The sequence below is a fragment of the Nanorana parkeri genome, unplaced genomic scaffold, assembly GCF_000935625.1.
Source record: "Nanorana parkeri isolate BGI_ZX_2015 unplaced genomic scaffold, ASM93562v1 scaffold30, whole genome shotgun sequence".
Taxonomy (NCBI): domain Eukaryota; kingdom Metazoa; phylum Chordata; class Amphibia; order Anura; family Dicroglossidae; genus Nanorana; species Nanorana parkeri.
Window position 1 is genome coordinate 1,993,412 of NW_017306298.1, and position 16,190 is coordinate 2,009,601.

General features: G+C 44.0%; 1 protein-coding gene across 2 annotated transcripts in view; it reads left to right on the plus strand.

The window, feature by feature from the left end:
* Positions 1-16,190, plus strand: part of EIF3M (eukaryotic translation initiation factor 3 subunit M) — a 20,137-nt gene that overhangs the window by 460 nt on the left and 3,487 nt on the right. The window contains exons 2-8 of one of the 2 annotated variants that reach the window (XM_018567720.1): positions 2,585-2,717; positions 4,084-4,222; positions 7,529-7,652; positions 7,739-7,830; positions 9,021-9,104; positions 11,612-11,711; positions 12,601-12,682. In XM_018567720.1, coding sequence (XP_018423222.1) covers positions 2,585-2,717; positions 4,084-4,222; positions 7,529-7,652; positions 7,739-7,830; positions 9,021-9,104; positions 11,612-11,711; positions 12,601-12,682 — 754 coding nt within the window. The remainder of the gene's footprint in view (positions 1-2,584; positions 2,718-4,083; positions 4,223-7,528; positions 7,653-7,738; positions 7,831-9,020; positions 9,105-11,611; positions 11,712-12,600; positions 12,683-16,190) is intronic. The other variant, XM_018567727.1, reaches the window with a different exon arrangement.

Genomic DNA, 16,190 nt, shown 5'->3' on the forward strand with positions numbered 1-16,190 from the left:
TATATATATATATTACACACACACACACACACACTGCTTGGGAATCACTATGTCAGCTCCTCATCTATTTGTTGTTGTACAAGTAGTACATCTGTGTTGTTCTATATCCATGTATTGCATCATTGTGTGCACGGTTTTGCAGACCATGCCAAGTCCTACCAACAAGGTATGGTAAAGTACCGAGTGTTTTGGTTCGGCATGTTTTGGAAAAAAAAAAAAAAAAAATTGCAGGGAGTAATTGTCATGCATAAAACAGCTCATTAAAATTAATGGGCTGTCCTATGCGGGAAACATAAAATCGCTCTTACACAAGTGTGAACAAGAAGGCTTAAAGAGCACCTGTCACTGTACCCAATCAGGGTAGAGAGAGATGGGACATTCTGTAATACCTCCTCGCACTCTCCTGCTGCACTGACCAAGCCCTCAGTCAGCACCTGGTCCTCCTGAGTATAGGGGAGCATGTCATCTCCTAGGATGTGGTGCTTGAGCCTCAGCGGCCAATTGCAAGGCCTGTTTTGTGAAGAAGAGGAGAGGGGAGAATGCAGAGTAGCAGTGCCACACCAAGTGGTCCAAGAAGTTCTTTTTTTTTTTTCACGTTAAAGAACTACGGGCATATGTGTTCTTAACCCTTGCAGTGAGGCTACACCCACACTACAAGGGTTAAGTGCTCGGTTTGGTCTAGGTGCAAAAAAAAAGTTATACTCACCTGAACAGCAGAGCTGGCTGGCTGCTACTCTGGTTGTGCAGCCTCCTTCTACGCTGCAGCGATGGTATGTCCTTACATTCTATACACTGTATAGAACATGATACCTCAATGACCGCTCCAGCAGAGGAGGAGAGGGTGACTGTAACTTTTATTTTATTTTTCACCTAGACAAAAGTTGTGCCCGGAAATCTGCTTTAAAAAATAAAATAAAAAAATACAAATGATCTGTAAATGTTGTTAAAGTGTTTGAAGAAAGAAAAAGAGATTGACACAGAGCCGTCAATCTCTTTTTCTGCAGCCCTTGTTATCAATGAACAGGAATCCTCTATACTGAGTGTTCCTGATCATTCATAACATGAGAGCATAGTATGTTTACTATAACTACAACTATTAATGAACAGGAGGGGATGTAGATCACTTCCCATTCATTCATAATTGAGGACACAGTAACCATACCATGTCCTCAATTATCTACAAACACTCAGCGATCACTGATCAGAGTGTTTGCACTCGCTCTCTTCTCTGGCACGCTGTCACAGGAGGCTGAGCAGAGCAGGGAGGAGAGCTCAGCCTCCTGTGACAGCGCGGTCTGGGAGGAGACGCTGGCCGCTTACATCGCTCTCCTCCCGCAGCGCTCGGCAGGCTGTCACTTTCTCTCTTCCCTGCTGGGACACAGAGCAGCGCCCAGCGGGGAGGAAATAAAGAATAGATGCACCGATGTATCGGCAGGAAAATTGCACTTTCGGCATTATGGCAAAAGTGCCATTTTCGGACGATATATCGGTGCATCCCTAATCTCTCTCTTCTCTAATCTATCTATCTCCATGAAAATGCATGAATATAAGACATATATCCAATGAAATAAAATAGAGTTTTTAGGATCCAGTAGCGTGTGGGTAATGATTGGGTGGCGCTTTCTCCAGTCATGAAAAGCTGGAGGAGGAAATCAACTCTTTGTATACTGTGTCAGACTCGGCTCTGCAAAGGTGGATCAGGAGGGAGGAGAGTATCAGTGGGTGGGTTTTACAAGCGAACCTGTAACTTAAATAATCTATGTGACCGTCTCTTTAAAGAACAGCTCTGTGCAAAGATTTTCCTAACCCTTGAAGTGGGGTTACTCCCGCACTGCAAGGGTTAAGTGTTCACTTTTGTCTAGGTGCATAAATACCAGCTATACTCACCCGAACTGTGATCCCGGCGTGGCTGTTAGACATGTCCTTCAAGCCTCTCTTCCCCTACGCTCCAGTGGTCTATGGGCCCGTCAATTGGTATACTGTGTAGTGGGTGTGAGGACGCTGTGGGACGGAGGAGAGAGGCTGGAGGGAGCGCTGTCACAGCCAGCAGCGAGGATCAGGTGAGTATAACTTTATTTTTGCACCTAGACTAAAATGAGCACATAACCTTTGCAAGACTGGGGTAGCCCCACTGCAAAGGTTAAGAAACTTTTTGCCCGGAGTTCTACTTTAAATCTGCTAAATGCTGCAAATTCTCATCACAGCTTTCACAGGTGCTAACGCTTCCCTCACCCTAATAAGACTTTGTATTGCTGTGTCCCCATTGGGGAGATTCCCCCTTACTTCCTATGCTGGCTGACACCTTTCAAACACATGGGAGATCTTCCTAACAGGTAAATGGAGAGCAATAAAAAAACAAAAACTTGAGGTTCTTACCCTCCCCCATATATGGAAAACAAATTGGAGGGGAGTTGTGCTTTCAGACTAGTGTCCAATACATGTGGAAGTGCTACATCTGCCTGATAATGATCCCTTCTCTGGTAGGCTCTGCTTAGTGTAGATAAGGGACTCGTGCAGCACTCGGAACTCTAAGAATCGTCTTGTTTCAGCCACCAATGATAATCTTCGTTCCTTTCTTCTCCAGGCTGGGGAGCTGCGTGCTTACTTGAAATCTAAAGGTGCCGAGATATCGGAGGAGAATTCAGATGGCGGACTCCACATTGACTTGGCTCAGATCATTGAGGCGTGTGACGTCTGCTTGAAAGACGACGATAAAGGTTTGTTGTTGGTTGTTGGAATGTGAATGAAAGGAAACCCGTGCTTGTAAAAAATATGTAGAGTGTTTGGCTTATAAAAATGCCGGCTGATTGGCTGCCATACAGATCATGTGACTAATGCTTTCTGGAGCTTGAAGTGACTCTGCTACTGAAAAGATGCCAATTTACAAAGAAAAGAATGAAGGTTACCTATACCACCGCTCATGTCCCTGTTTAGAAGGAATACGTTTGTTGAATCTTCAGCATCTGACATTTTGTGTTGTGAGATAACTGGTCCCTCGTTGTGCTTTCTTACAACTGCCCCATATGACTACAGAACACCATAGTGACATAGAGGTCAGCAAATCAAACTACAGCGCACAGCAGGAGAGTCCTTTTGTATTTGCAGATGAGAATTAGTGATGTGAGGGGGCTTGGTGCGGACCCAGTTTTCTCTCGGGGGAATTTATCAAAGTTGGAGCAGACAAAATCTGGAGCAGCTGTGCATGATGGCAACCAATCAGCATCTCTCTTTCATTTTCAAATCTTAACTGAACAAACTGAAGAGAGAAGCTGATTGGTTACCCTGGGCAACTGCTCCAGATTTTGCTTTTTCGATAAATTCCCCGATCTGTGTAACACTTTTTGCTGCTGCTGACTTAAAGGAGAACTACGGGGTCAGGGCTTTTCCCCATAGTTCTCCTAGGGGTAACGGGAGGACACAAACTAGCGTCCTCCCATCACCCAAACCTCAGTATACCGCGAGCTACAGCTCACGGTATACTGAGACGCCGCAGCCGGGACGGATCCCGACATTACTGTCTGGATCCACCCAGCTGAGTGACAGCTGGCTTTGCCTATCTAGAGGCAGAGCCAACTGTACCAGCCCCCTTCCCCTGTCCGTTCCGCCAGTCAGCGCTGGAGGATGGGACAGGGGAGGGGGGGGAATCCCTGCAGGGAGCCGTGAGTGACAGTCACGGCTCTCTGCAGGGATAGATCGAGAAGTGAGCGAGCAACAGTATGTGTTCGCTCACTTCCAGATTTATTGAGCCGACCTGTGAAGGTTTCATTGTCACAGGTCGGCAAGAACTATGAGGCTGAGTGATTTTCACTCGCCTCATAGTTCTCCTTTAAGGGTTATTATGATAGCGGCAGCGCAAACATGTAAACAAAAAGCTGGGAGTTTGTTTCCAGTGTTAGTGCCGGCTTTCTTGTAGAAGTGATTCTGGACGGTTGTAAAGCCACCCAATCAATTCTACACTGTGGGGAAGGTGTTACCTATTTCATACTTCCCTGCCATCACTTTCTGTAATGAGGCAGAGGTTCTAGTCTCAGAATTTTCTATCAGAATGCTTTGACACTAATGCTTCAAAATTGATACTTCCAGATGTGGAGAGTGTAATGAATAGCGTGGTGTCTCTGTTGCTCATCCTGGAGCCAGACAAGCAGGAAGCTTTAATCGAAAGCCTGTGTGAGAAGCTGGTAAAACACAGGGAAGGTGAACGTCCTTCTTTACGACTGCAGCTGTAAGTATCTCCATTACCTATGAAATGTTCTTTTAAAATGGAAAACATTTTGTTTGCATGAACATACTTTTCGAATTAAGCTCCACTTTGCACTGCTTTTATATGTTCCATTGGGCGTATGGATATAGGAAGTGCCCAGAGTCAGTCCAGCTTCATTGTGTAGCTGGTCATCCTCCTGAGATTTTGCACAGCATTGAGGCAGATGAATGGCAATGAGGCGAGCACCAAGAAAAATGAACTTTAGAAAATAGATTGTTGTAGATGTAAACACTTGGGGTCTGTTTGTCAAGTATAGCTATTTAATTTTTTTTAAAGTGTGGTTCCTTTAATAAAATCCTTTCAGAATTGGGTTAGGCAGTGCAAAGAGCAGCAATCCATAACAACAAATCCGCTCTCACTTAAAATTTTTAGGACCGCCTTGTATGTTGTATGGCTGGTTAAAGAAGAGGCCACCTTTGTTTCCTGCTGACATGAGTGTATTCTATAGAGTGGAGGGATGGAAAGTGGAGCTATTATCTATAGCAGCCTTTCTCAACCAGGGTGCCTTCTGACTTCCTCACGGGTGCCTTGAAATTTTTCTGATGGTAAAACTCTGATGTGAAGGGGGCTTCTGATAGAAAGGAGGGAGCTCTGATATTGAAGGGGGGCCCACAATGTGAAGAGGGCTCCTCATATGAAGGGGGAGCTCTGAAGTAAAAGGAGTGGGCTTCTGATTTGAAGGGAGGACTTTGATGTGAACGGAGGAACCCCGTGTTTTGCATGGGGTCCCCCCTTTAAATCCACTAGGGGTGCCTTGAGATTCTGCATATGTTTAAATGGTGCCCTGTAGAGCTGCAGCTAACGATTATTTTCAAAATCGATTAGTTAGCCGATTATTAAGTTCGATTAAAACTGAAAAAGGTTGAGAAATGCTGATCTAAATCACAGACGGACAAATTGATATGGAATCCTGGAGCCAGCAGGATTTTGTTTTTAGGAGTCAGCCCCACTGACAATTAGAGAGAACCTCAAAAGTTACAACAGCAAAAAGTTTCCTATCACACTCGCCAGCCAGCATGCAAAAAAATTGTCTCACCGCTAAGGTTAAAAACAGAGGTTTAGATAAACGTCTTCTGCAGAAAATGTGAAAGCCGCGCCAAGGCACCTCTATATAGTGCGGTCCTAACTCTAACCTATGAGAGTCTCCATCTTGGAGCACATGTGGCAAAAGATCAAATTGGGTGCACATGTGCTCCAAGATGGAGACTCATAGGTTAGAGTTAGGACCGCACTATATAGAGGTGCCTTGGCGCGGCTGTGCGGCTTTCACATTTTCTGCAGAAGACGTGTTTTTAACCTTAGCGGTGAGACAAGTTTGTTTGCATGCTGGCTGGCGAGTGTGCTGGGAAAACTTTTTGCTGTTGTACTGTATAAAGCCCTTCCATGTGCACCTTGCTGTAAAGCTGGTAACAAATTGATGAGTGCGTTTGCCATTTGTTTTGCTTGACCTCAAAAGTTAGGCGCCAGCTGTAACCTTTAAAGACCATTGCCTACCTGACCCCTGAGCTTTGTCCATCCCTGATCTATAGCAGTCAGACTCCATATGATTTGTATTATATTAGAAAAAATATGTTGCTATAGCAGACACTCCCAGCATTCCTAACTGTGCTGTGCTTTTGTATAGTATGAAACCTTAAATATATTTATATCAGTTCTTTGTGGCTACGTTCGTACTTTCAGTGCATTCAATGGGGTTTTATTTGTTTCGCTTTAGTAGAGTATTTTGCAAGGTAAACGAACAGCAGTGCAGTTAATTGATTTTCTGCTTGCCATTGTTGACACTCAAGCAAGTCATGCATGCGAGTCTCTGTAATGGAACAGACTAGACATCTGTACCTCCCATGAATGTGGCCAGTTTGAATGACCACTAGCCAGACTGTATTTAGAATGTCTAGGGTTATCACGTCTGAGTAACAGATATGACCTTTGCCTGTGTAGGTTAGCTGTCTGCTGGCCCAGAAACAAGTTGCCTTACATTACCCACTGATAACAAAGACGCATTTATGTAAAAATTCTTGTACATAAGAAATGCAAAAAAGAACTTCACTGTGTAATATTTCTATATAAACTTATCACGTTTAACCCCTTCATGACTGAGGCCTTTTTGTTATTTTTTGCACTCATGTTATATTCCACATTTTAGGCCTAAAAGTTACCTAAAACACCCAAAAACATATATTTTCTGAAAGCCTAGAATAAAATGTTGGCAGTTGCAAATTTTTATGTTGCACGATATTGGCGCAACACCTTATCAAACCCCAAAATTTAGTGAAAAATTTACTTAAATGTCCCAATGCACATCGCACTTAATAGCTTATAGCTGGGCTTCAGGAGCCCAGCACTGACAGCTATGGGACCGGAAGTGATGCGATCTGCATCGCTCCAGGTCCCAAAGATTGGGGAGGGGATCGGCGAATGGAGGTTCGTCCAGCTCCCCGCCGACACCCGAGAAGCTGGTCCCGGTGCCCGTAGGAGGGGCAACGGAGCCCAGGAAGCATGGCGGGGTGTGGGGGGGCCTTCACGCGACTGTAGACATCTGAGTCACCAAGATCGCTTCTATTGTAAAGCCGACAGCTGGCTTTACAAGTTTAAACAGAGTCCCGGCACCCCCATTCTAGCGATGTACACTGTACGTCGTCAGTCAGGAAGGGGTTAATGACCACTGTGCAGTTTTAAGAACAACAGCCTACGTGTATGGTGGGAAAACACCATCTGAGGTCCTCATTATTTTTTTAATAAGATATGGCTGAAAGGATCTCCTAAGATGTTGTGTGAGCATCTACCATTAGTCTGCCTAGGAGTCTATTTACTTCTTTGACCAGTAACGCCTTTTTCTATGCTCCCTTTTTGGTTCCAGTTTCATCTTTTAATGCAAATTCTAGGCTAAGCCATCCGCTCATCGCCCCAGAAACACTTGTATATGGGAAAGGAGGGTTGTGGATGGGGCTCTGCTGATAAGTTGGCACATTTGAGTCCTTGGTAACCCAGTAAAACACAGATGAAGGTGGCACAGGAGGTTTTCTCACTGTCTGTCCTAGGTAGAATTTTAACTTTTAAAGCTTTAAAATGTTAGGCCCATGGAATTCTTGGAAACATTCCAGAATTTCTTTGTATTTTTTGCAGCCCTTATTTAGATTGATATATTTCTTTACTGCATTGCTTTAATTTTTTGGCCTTTTCTACAGCGCTGTTTTAGATCTTGTTCCCAGTGGCTGTTGCTTCTTATCTTATAACCTAACAATGTAATGTGGTGTGCCTCTCTTCCAGACTGAGTAACCTATTCCATGGCATGGACAAAAGCACCCCGGTCAGGTACACTGTGTACAGTGCCCTCATCAAAGTGGCAGCCAGCTGCGGATCTATAATGTTCATTCCAACAGATCTTGATCAGGTCAGTGCCTTTCCTTCTGCTTTTTATTTACTTAGAAAGGTCTCCTGTATTACAAAGAGTCTAACTTGAATTTTGTGGTTTTTCAGGTTCGCAAATGGATCACGGACTGGAATCTCAGCATAGACAAGAAACACACTTTACTCAGGCTTCTTTATGAGGCTCTTGTTACCAAACGAAGGTGATTTACCTAACATCATATGGAAATAGTTTGGTTTGTGTTAAAAAGTTAACTCTGGTATTAAAATAAAATGCCCTTTTAGTGGACCCCCCTGAACTGCAAGGGTTACCTGCTCATTAAAGGAGAACTATGAGGTGAATGATTTCCACTCAGCCTCGTAATCTGAACCGACCTGTGACAATGAGACTGTCACAGGTCGGCTCAGTAGATCGGGAAGTGAGCAAACACATACCGGCGCTCGCTCACTTCTCGATCCTGTGTCGGCAGAGAGCCGTGACAGGGGAGTGACTGGATTCCCCGCTCCGCCAGCGCTGACTGACGGAACGGACGGGGTAGGGGGCGGGTACAGCTGGCTCTGCCTCTAGATAGGCAGAGCCAGCTGTCACTCACGCAGCTGGGCGGATCCAGACATAATTGTCGGGATCCGTTTCAGCTGCGGCGTCTCAGTATACCGCGAGCAGTAGCTCGCGGTATACAGAGCTTTGGGTAACAGGAGAACGCTAGTTTGTGTCCTCCCGTTACCCTTCGGAGAGCTATGGGGAAAAGCCCTAACCCCATAGTTCTCCTTAAAAGCCGATGTGTGACATTGAAACTGTCGGCTCTATTAATCGGGAAGTGAGCGAACACATACCGTCGCTCGCTCACTTCCCGATCATCTCCCTTCTACATGGAGTACATAGAAAGCTTTAGCTCAATGAAGGTAGTGGTAGGTGCAGATCATTAACACAAATCATTAACTTTTTGTCACAGCACCCTTTAAGTATTCCAGATATAGAGGCAACCATTCTAAAATGCCATGAAAATTACACTTGGCTCTTCCAAAATCCATACTAGACCCTTAAGCCATATAGGGGGTCTGTTCTGAATTTTAAGGGGGAAGTCGAAACGCACACAAAAAAAATCCCTCTTCACATGAGTCCCCCCTTTCAGACTAGGAGCCCCCACTTTTTCACATGACAGTTCCCCCTTTACGCCAGGAGCCTGCTTGCACCATGGAAAGACATGACGTTGTACAAAACTTTCAAGGCACCCCTGAGGAAGGCAGCAAGCAGGCTCCCTGGTTGAGACAGGCTGCATTAACATATGCTTGCATTTACAAAAGCATGCTCACATCTACATATATGGCTGTTGAAGTCACTGGCTGCCGGCTCACTTTCCCATGCATACTGAAATATACTTTGTCTTTGCAGTGATGACGCCGCTAAGGTGATGGTGGAACTGTTGGGAAGCTACACAGATGACAACGCATCTCAAGCCCGTGTGGATGCACACAAGTAATTTACCTAATATATCTTTCACATTGTTTTGTAGCAGGAAAAAGAAATAAAGGGTTTATTTTGCAGGGTGATGTGTAAAGCTGACCCGTGTATAGAGAGGTGGGATGTAAAGGCATTATTAATATTATACAGGGTTTATATAGCGCCAACAGTTTGCGCAGCGCTTTACAATATAAGGAAGACATTACAAGACAAGATGGCAAGGGGGGCCCTGCCCCGGAGGGCTTACAATCTAAAAAAGGCATGATATGACTGCCATCAGGGCGAATAGTGTGCAGAGTGAAGCGGAGATGTTTTATGGAATTGTGAGCGTAGCTCTGCAGATGTCACAGCTTTGTGTTTATGGAAGGCACTGCCAGCAGTAGCTTATGGAGGATGAAATATCCCAGACGGGTACTTTTACCTGTCTGATCACTCCGCAGTGACAGTGGTCACCTGTTTGCATCCACGTATAACAAATGCCTTGCCTGACATGGCCTCAATTTGTCATTGGGTGCCGTATAGTTTCTACATTTTGTGATTGCTAGTGTGAGACCTGTAGCTGTAACAGTGCGTCCTTACAACTAGAAGTGCACACAGGTGCGTATTGCTAGTTTTATGAGATGGAACAAAGATTAACAATCTCTGAGCATGCTAATCTACTGGTGTATGATGAGTAGAGCTGCAGCTAACGATTATTTTCAAAATCGATTAGTTAGCCGATTTATTAAGTTCGGTTAATCGTTTTAAGAATTAAAATGAAATACATTTTTTTTTAAATGGCTCCAGTGATGGACTACTAGTTTGTATTGAGATTATTAACTAATCGGAAGCCGATTAATCGATGATTGAAAACGTTGACAACTTTTTCAATCATCGAATACAATCGATTTAGTCGATTAGTTGTTGCAGCCCTAATGATGAGGTTGTTTCCCCAAATTGGCTGTAAACATGCTCAGATACATTTGGTGTGATCTCAAACAATTCATCACCACACAGCTACCTCCTCATGTATCACTTGCCCCTCCCTTTTAGATTATAATCCCTCATTGGCAGGGCCCTCTTTACCGTCTTGAATTGTATTGTGATGTCTTCCTTATATTGTAAAGTGCTGCGCAAACTGCTGGCGCTATATACATTCTGTATAATATTAATGTAAGATCCTATCGGACTGATGTATGAACTGGAGTTTCTTTTATAACATGCTCTATAAGGTTCTCTGGAGCAGTATTTTGCACCTATAATGACAGTGTGGTAAGCGAAGATGGAGACTCTCCTCTCTGCACATATATGAAATGTTGCCTGCCCCTTGAATTTCTCAGGAGGGTAGCAAGGCTTTAATGCAGGGGACACTTAATATGTAAGAAGTGTCAATGATGCTTCTTGAAAAGGGCAAGCTATGTTTTTCTGCTTGCTTTTTGTGATCGCCGGACACACTGTGCACCACAGACTCCAGTGTGATAATGAGGACATGTCTGTATACAAATTCCTTCATACAACCAGCATGAAAAGTGCTAGCACACCCACTCCTCCCTCATAACCAGGCTACAGTACAATTTTTGATTTAGCGTTGGTGACCCATTGGTTTAATATGTAAACCCGTTCACTAAAATCTTGTATACCATTTTACATGCTATTGTGATTTTGAAATGCTATATGTCTTTTATATCTGCAGCTTGTATTATAGTCTTATTACAATAATATCTGGTAATCCTGCCGCGATATTCCCTACTTAGGCTCTTCTTGGCATGGCTTTGTCCCAGTCTCCCAAGGCATGGTCCATGGTTGTCACTATGAGGAAGTCTGCCCTGATTAAGACATGAAGCTGCTGCTGGAGCCTGTGCATGTAGGCAGCAAGTAGCTCTAGGAGATCAGCAGCACTGAGCTGCAGAAACCGATTAAAGAAGGTTCCCAAAGTAAAACACAGCAGTTATTTATTATACAAACTAAGTTCCATCCAGTTGGGGTTTACCTCGATTTTAGAGCCCTTTCACACGGGCATTATGATCGGGTCTGCTTCTTAGTTTTTCAGGCGGCTCTGATCGGAAGCCCACTGTTAGTCTACGCACAGCCGGATCTAAATAGACATCTGTTTACATCCAATTACCCCCGACCGCAGCCAGGTCCAGAAAACTCAATGGAGCAGAGTTCTGTTTTGGCAGATCAGGGGTAATCTGATACAAACGGTCTGTTTACTTCTGACTCCCCCAGACCAGCATGGGGTCAGGTAATTTCTGATTTTTCCTCCATCACAAGATGAACAGACACGGATGTTACAATGGTGACATTCATTCTGAACTGCTCCCATCAGCAGGAGGTCAGTGCATGGATCCCCTGCTGATCAGAACTGAAGGTGCCAATGTTAAAGGGGCCTTAAGGGTATGGCTACTCTTTTGTACTTTCACGTATGTCAGTGTTATTGTATCACTGTATTATGTTATTTATGGCTACTCTTTGAAGTTATATATATTGTTGCATCTTCTTTAATATTCTGTACTAATTACACTGATTTGTGTTTCATGTAGATGCATTGTGAGAGCTCTAAAGGACCCCAAAACATTCTTGCTTGATCACCTCCTTGCCTTAAAGCCAGTTAAGTTTTTGGAAGGAGAACTTATTCATGATGTAAGTATTTTATATAGTGGCACTATTTACCAATATACCTGTTGGTGTGCACCTGCCTACAATGTTGTATCACTTTTGGGGGGGTGCATGTACATGTGTTCATAAAATTTCAGTAATAATTGCACCTATAGAGTGCTCTGTCTGCATACTCGGCATAAAGTCTAAACCGTAGCACGAGGCTTGAGCTAAATCTGATCCGTCTTTTCTGCACTCCTGTTTAATTCTTCTCAAGGTGTAGGTTCGGATGGTAGAGTCCAATGTAGGGGGTTGCTGGTGACAGTTCTGCGGTTTGTATAAATTGTCCTTTTTAAAGCTGGAGTTTAATCTGCTTATATTCTGCCTTCCCTGATTCTTCCTTTTCCTCTTCATCAACATCCTAATAAAATGGACATGTCCCCAGCTGTCTTCACAAGCTTTAGGTTATAGAGCAGGTCATGCAAATGAGTTACTTTCTAGACCGCATACTTGGGGCAGTCGGCAGTACCTGGAGTAGAACTGATTCTCCTTGGTAGGTGCCAGTTTCTGTTTTTATGGTTACCAATACCTGGAGAGAGGTTCCCCTGGCTGTTCTAACAACTATACGTAAATTGCTGTGAATATTTAAACATTTACTATGGCATACGGCCAGTGTTTGCAGGCTTTGATGGTGAAATGCGGCGTTCTTTTTACATCGGATTGAGATGCTTCATTGTAGGTGCGGTTGAGCTGCACTTCAGCTGCTTTTACATTCCCATAGACTTGTATGGAGATAGAAGCAGTTCTGGTAACTAAAGGCGCTGGCCTTGATAGTGCTACACAGTAGCAAGATGGCATATCCTGTAATTTATTTAGTCTCTGCAGTTCCTAATTGGGGATTAACTGTTTGTTTTCTCATGTCAATATCTTCTAGCTTCTGACCATATTTGTGAGCGCCAAGCTGTCTTCATACGTCAGGTTTTACCAGAATAACAAGGATTTCATTGATTCGTTGGGTAAGTAATGAGATGTTTATAAGGATGACAACTGTCAGATTATGGTCGGGTCAGTTGTATAGCGTGAGAACCTTCCTATATAACTCATTTAGATTACATGAGGCAAGCTGGTCTCCAAAATAAGGTTGTTTGTAAATGTAATTATCTGACCATGTCCTCATCACAATTTGCCTGTGACAAACACATGACTGTGGCCGTGTCAGTCCGGGTGTGACTTGCAGAGACTGGTGTGGGGTTCTTTTAAAAGTAAAATGTCTGCCCAAGAGTTAGCACCACAAGGGGGCATGACTTTGTCAGCCATAAAAAGCCTCTCTGATCCTTCAGTTTATAGAGGGTTTGATTTTGCTGACACCGGAGCTATAGCAGACCTGTGTGCAAATCAAATCTTGACCTTTTGCAGTGGGTCTACCCCCGCACAGCAAGGTATAAGTGTTAATTTTGTCTAGGGAGCTAAAATAACAGTTATACTCACCAGGGCTCCTGCTCCGATCCCTACAGCCTGCCTCTTCCTCTGCTCCAGCGTTGGTATGTCCCTCGGTGTCCTCGCGTTGTATAGGCTTTGGGAGTGAGGCTGAAGGGACTAGCCTAACCGCAAGCTGGGATTGTGATTCGGGTAAGTAGAACTCTGTTTTAGCTGCCTAGAAAATGTCCCACACATCGGCCTTCTGTCCACAAATTGGGGAAATCAAGCCCTTAGGATACATGTAAACCGTTCATGATTAGTCATAGGTGATTATCTTGTAGGTGGCAGAGCTTATACCCCAATTTAAATTGATCAAGCTTTACAAGTTAATATTAATCTGCAGTCCCCTGACCAGCGTTTACCCGGGAGGGGGGAATTGGATTTAACCTGCACAATCAAGTCTTCCAAAAATTGAGCAGCTTTAGGGCCTCTGTTGGCTGACTTTGTTCTCATCAGAACTCCATCTCTTCCCAATAATAACTAATAGGAGTGCAAAAGCCGGTTGGCGCAGGTTAGGTGAAGGTCGGAAATGCAGGTGAGATGTACTTGTCCCTGAACTCTGATCTCAGAAGCATCTGAAAGGCAAGCAGCCTTTGCCTATCAACACAGGCCCTTAGTAACAAGGCGGGAGCAGGATCAGAGGCACACAAACGGCTTTCAAGATTAATAACAGTAATCGTGTCCACCTCGCTGTTACCAAATAGATGACAGGTTCACTTAGAGGTCTCAATAGAGGTCAATGGTCTGACATGAGGAGCATAACCACAAAACTATCTTCTTTGGATTTATGATTGGCAGGATTTATACCTGTTAGGTATGATGATTACTTTGTTTTGGTGCGATTCCTACCTCATGAGGACATGATGGGGTTTCAGGGATCTTTGCTAGCTATTGGTTGGTTTTGTTTAAATTGGACATTTGGCATTATTTAGTCACACACACACACGCCTTTAAAGGGTTTCTAAAGCCTCAGTTTTTTTTGCATATATATATATATATATATATATATACATAAGGCCGCAAAGCATCTTGGTGCGGGCGTATGCGCAGTTCGGATTTTTGGCCGAGAGACGCAAGGTAAGTCTATGTACGCGTGCACCCGCCTGCAGACACCGTGGGACAGGAAGCGCCAGCAAGCTCAGAGGAGTCAGCGCTGGATCGGAGGGACAGATGAAAACATCAGGAAAGATCGGAAAAAGAGACATCCTTTAAGGTAAGTGCTGACATTAACTTTGGGGGGAGGGGAATAATTTGTTTTACTTTAATGTCACTTTAAGGGTTCTTGAACGGCTCTGAAGCGTTACACTGTAGCGTCATTAAGCAGCACAATAAACTGACATTTTTGCTTGAATTTTGTTGTGCTGACAACATATTCTATGACTGGTGGCTTTGACCTCTCTCAAATACAAAGTTCTTTTTGCAGTGTTCATGCACTTTGTCCTGGCCAGCTGAAACATAGATAACTTTTGGTACCTGCTGGAATCTGATTCAAAAGGCATAGGCACTTTACACCCACCTACCCCGATTTGAGTTTAAAGAACATGCTGCACTTTGTGTTGGACAGCCGCCAATAAGATGCAGCCCTCACTATGCACCTCTCTTGATTTTATTTCAATCCTTGTGCTTAAGACCCCCACCCCCCCCCTGATCTAAAATAAAACCTCCTCCAGCGATTCCTCCCAGAAAACAGCAGGCTTCGGGCATGATGACAAGGTGCTTTTATAAAAATCCTTGCTAAGGAGTGGATTTTGGCGGCCCTCTAATAGTGGGATGGGAGAGGTTCCTCCACACTCGTCCACTTGGTATAGCGCGGGGGATTAAATAAAATGTCAGCAGATGGGAAGGCAAAACAGAAAAACACTGCAGACCGTGAACCTATAAAGCTGGCAGTCCAATGTGGCGGCTGTTAATTTGTTTCATAGCATGCAGCATCTGTGTGATGGAATGTTAATGTCAGCAGCTCTTTTATTTACACACCCGGGGAAAAGGGAGTAGTCATTAACACTGCGACACTCCCCCATTCATGTGTAATTGACTGTTTCAAAGGAGCACAAGTCCATAAGCTATTGCATGCATTACAATTACATTTCCCATATCACATTTTTTTTTTTTTTTCTCCCTGCCATTTTTTTTTCTTTATTTGGCCGGGGGTCAGACACAATGCCAGCCATGTTAAATGATGCATTTCAGAAATGATGTACTGAGGTTCTGACAACTGCTATGGCTGAGAGTCATCAAGAGAGGAAAGGCTTCCCCGGTATACAAGGTTTTGTGCCCAACTTTAAAAAGTGGAGAGTGCGCGCCAACGAAGGCTAAACTATTGCCATTACACTAAAGACGTGCCCTAGGCAAATCACAAAATGCATATATGGGAGCTGTCTTACTAGCCAAAGGGTTTGACTTTCTGTCCATCCAGTCAACACAGCTAGGGCACCTCACTGCCCCCAGCCTGTGATTGGACAGCAAAGCAGCAGCAACTGACTGGTCATCTCTGCTTTCATTTCCTGCCAGTCTGTTCCTTTTCAGTATATGTGAATGCAGGACACTGTATTGGCCCTTTGTTTAATTTCTTCTGTACAGGTGGCTAGGTTACCTCACTGTCCCCAGCCTGTGATTGGACAGCAAAGGAGCAGCAACTAACTGATCAAGTCATCCCTATGCTCTCATTTCCTGCTAGCCGATGTGAATGCAGGACACCTGATTGGCTTCAAGCATTGGCCCCTTATTTCGTTTCTTTGTACAGGGGGTTAGGCTGGATAGTACCAAGTCAGATTCAGGTGTTTATACTACTCACATTTAAAATAACGTTATACATAACTAATTTAGGTTTCCTTAATATCTGCCTGGAGTTCGGCTTTAAATGGAATGCTATTTTTAAATACATTTTGGGGTTGGTATCAGGCAGAGTTGATGATCTGTCAGGTCTCCACTGGTATCTACAGGGACAATCTGTTTCCAATGCTAGGCCTTCTATTATAGTCGGGATCTCTGGTGAGCGTCTTGGTTCCTGTGTCTGGCAGCTGCATAAAAGGTTATAAAGAGGGG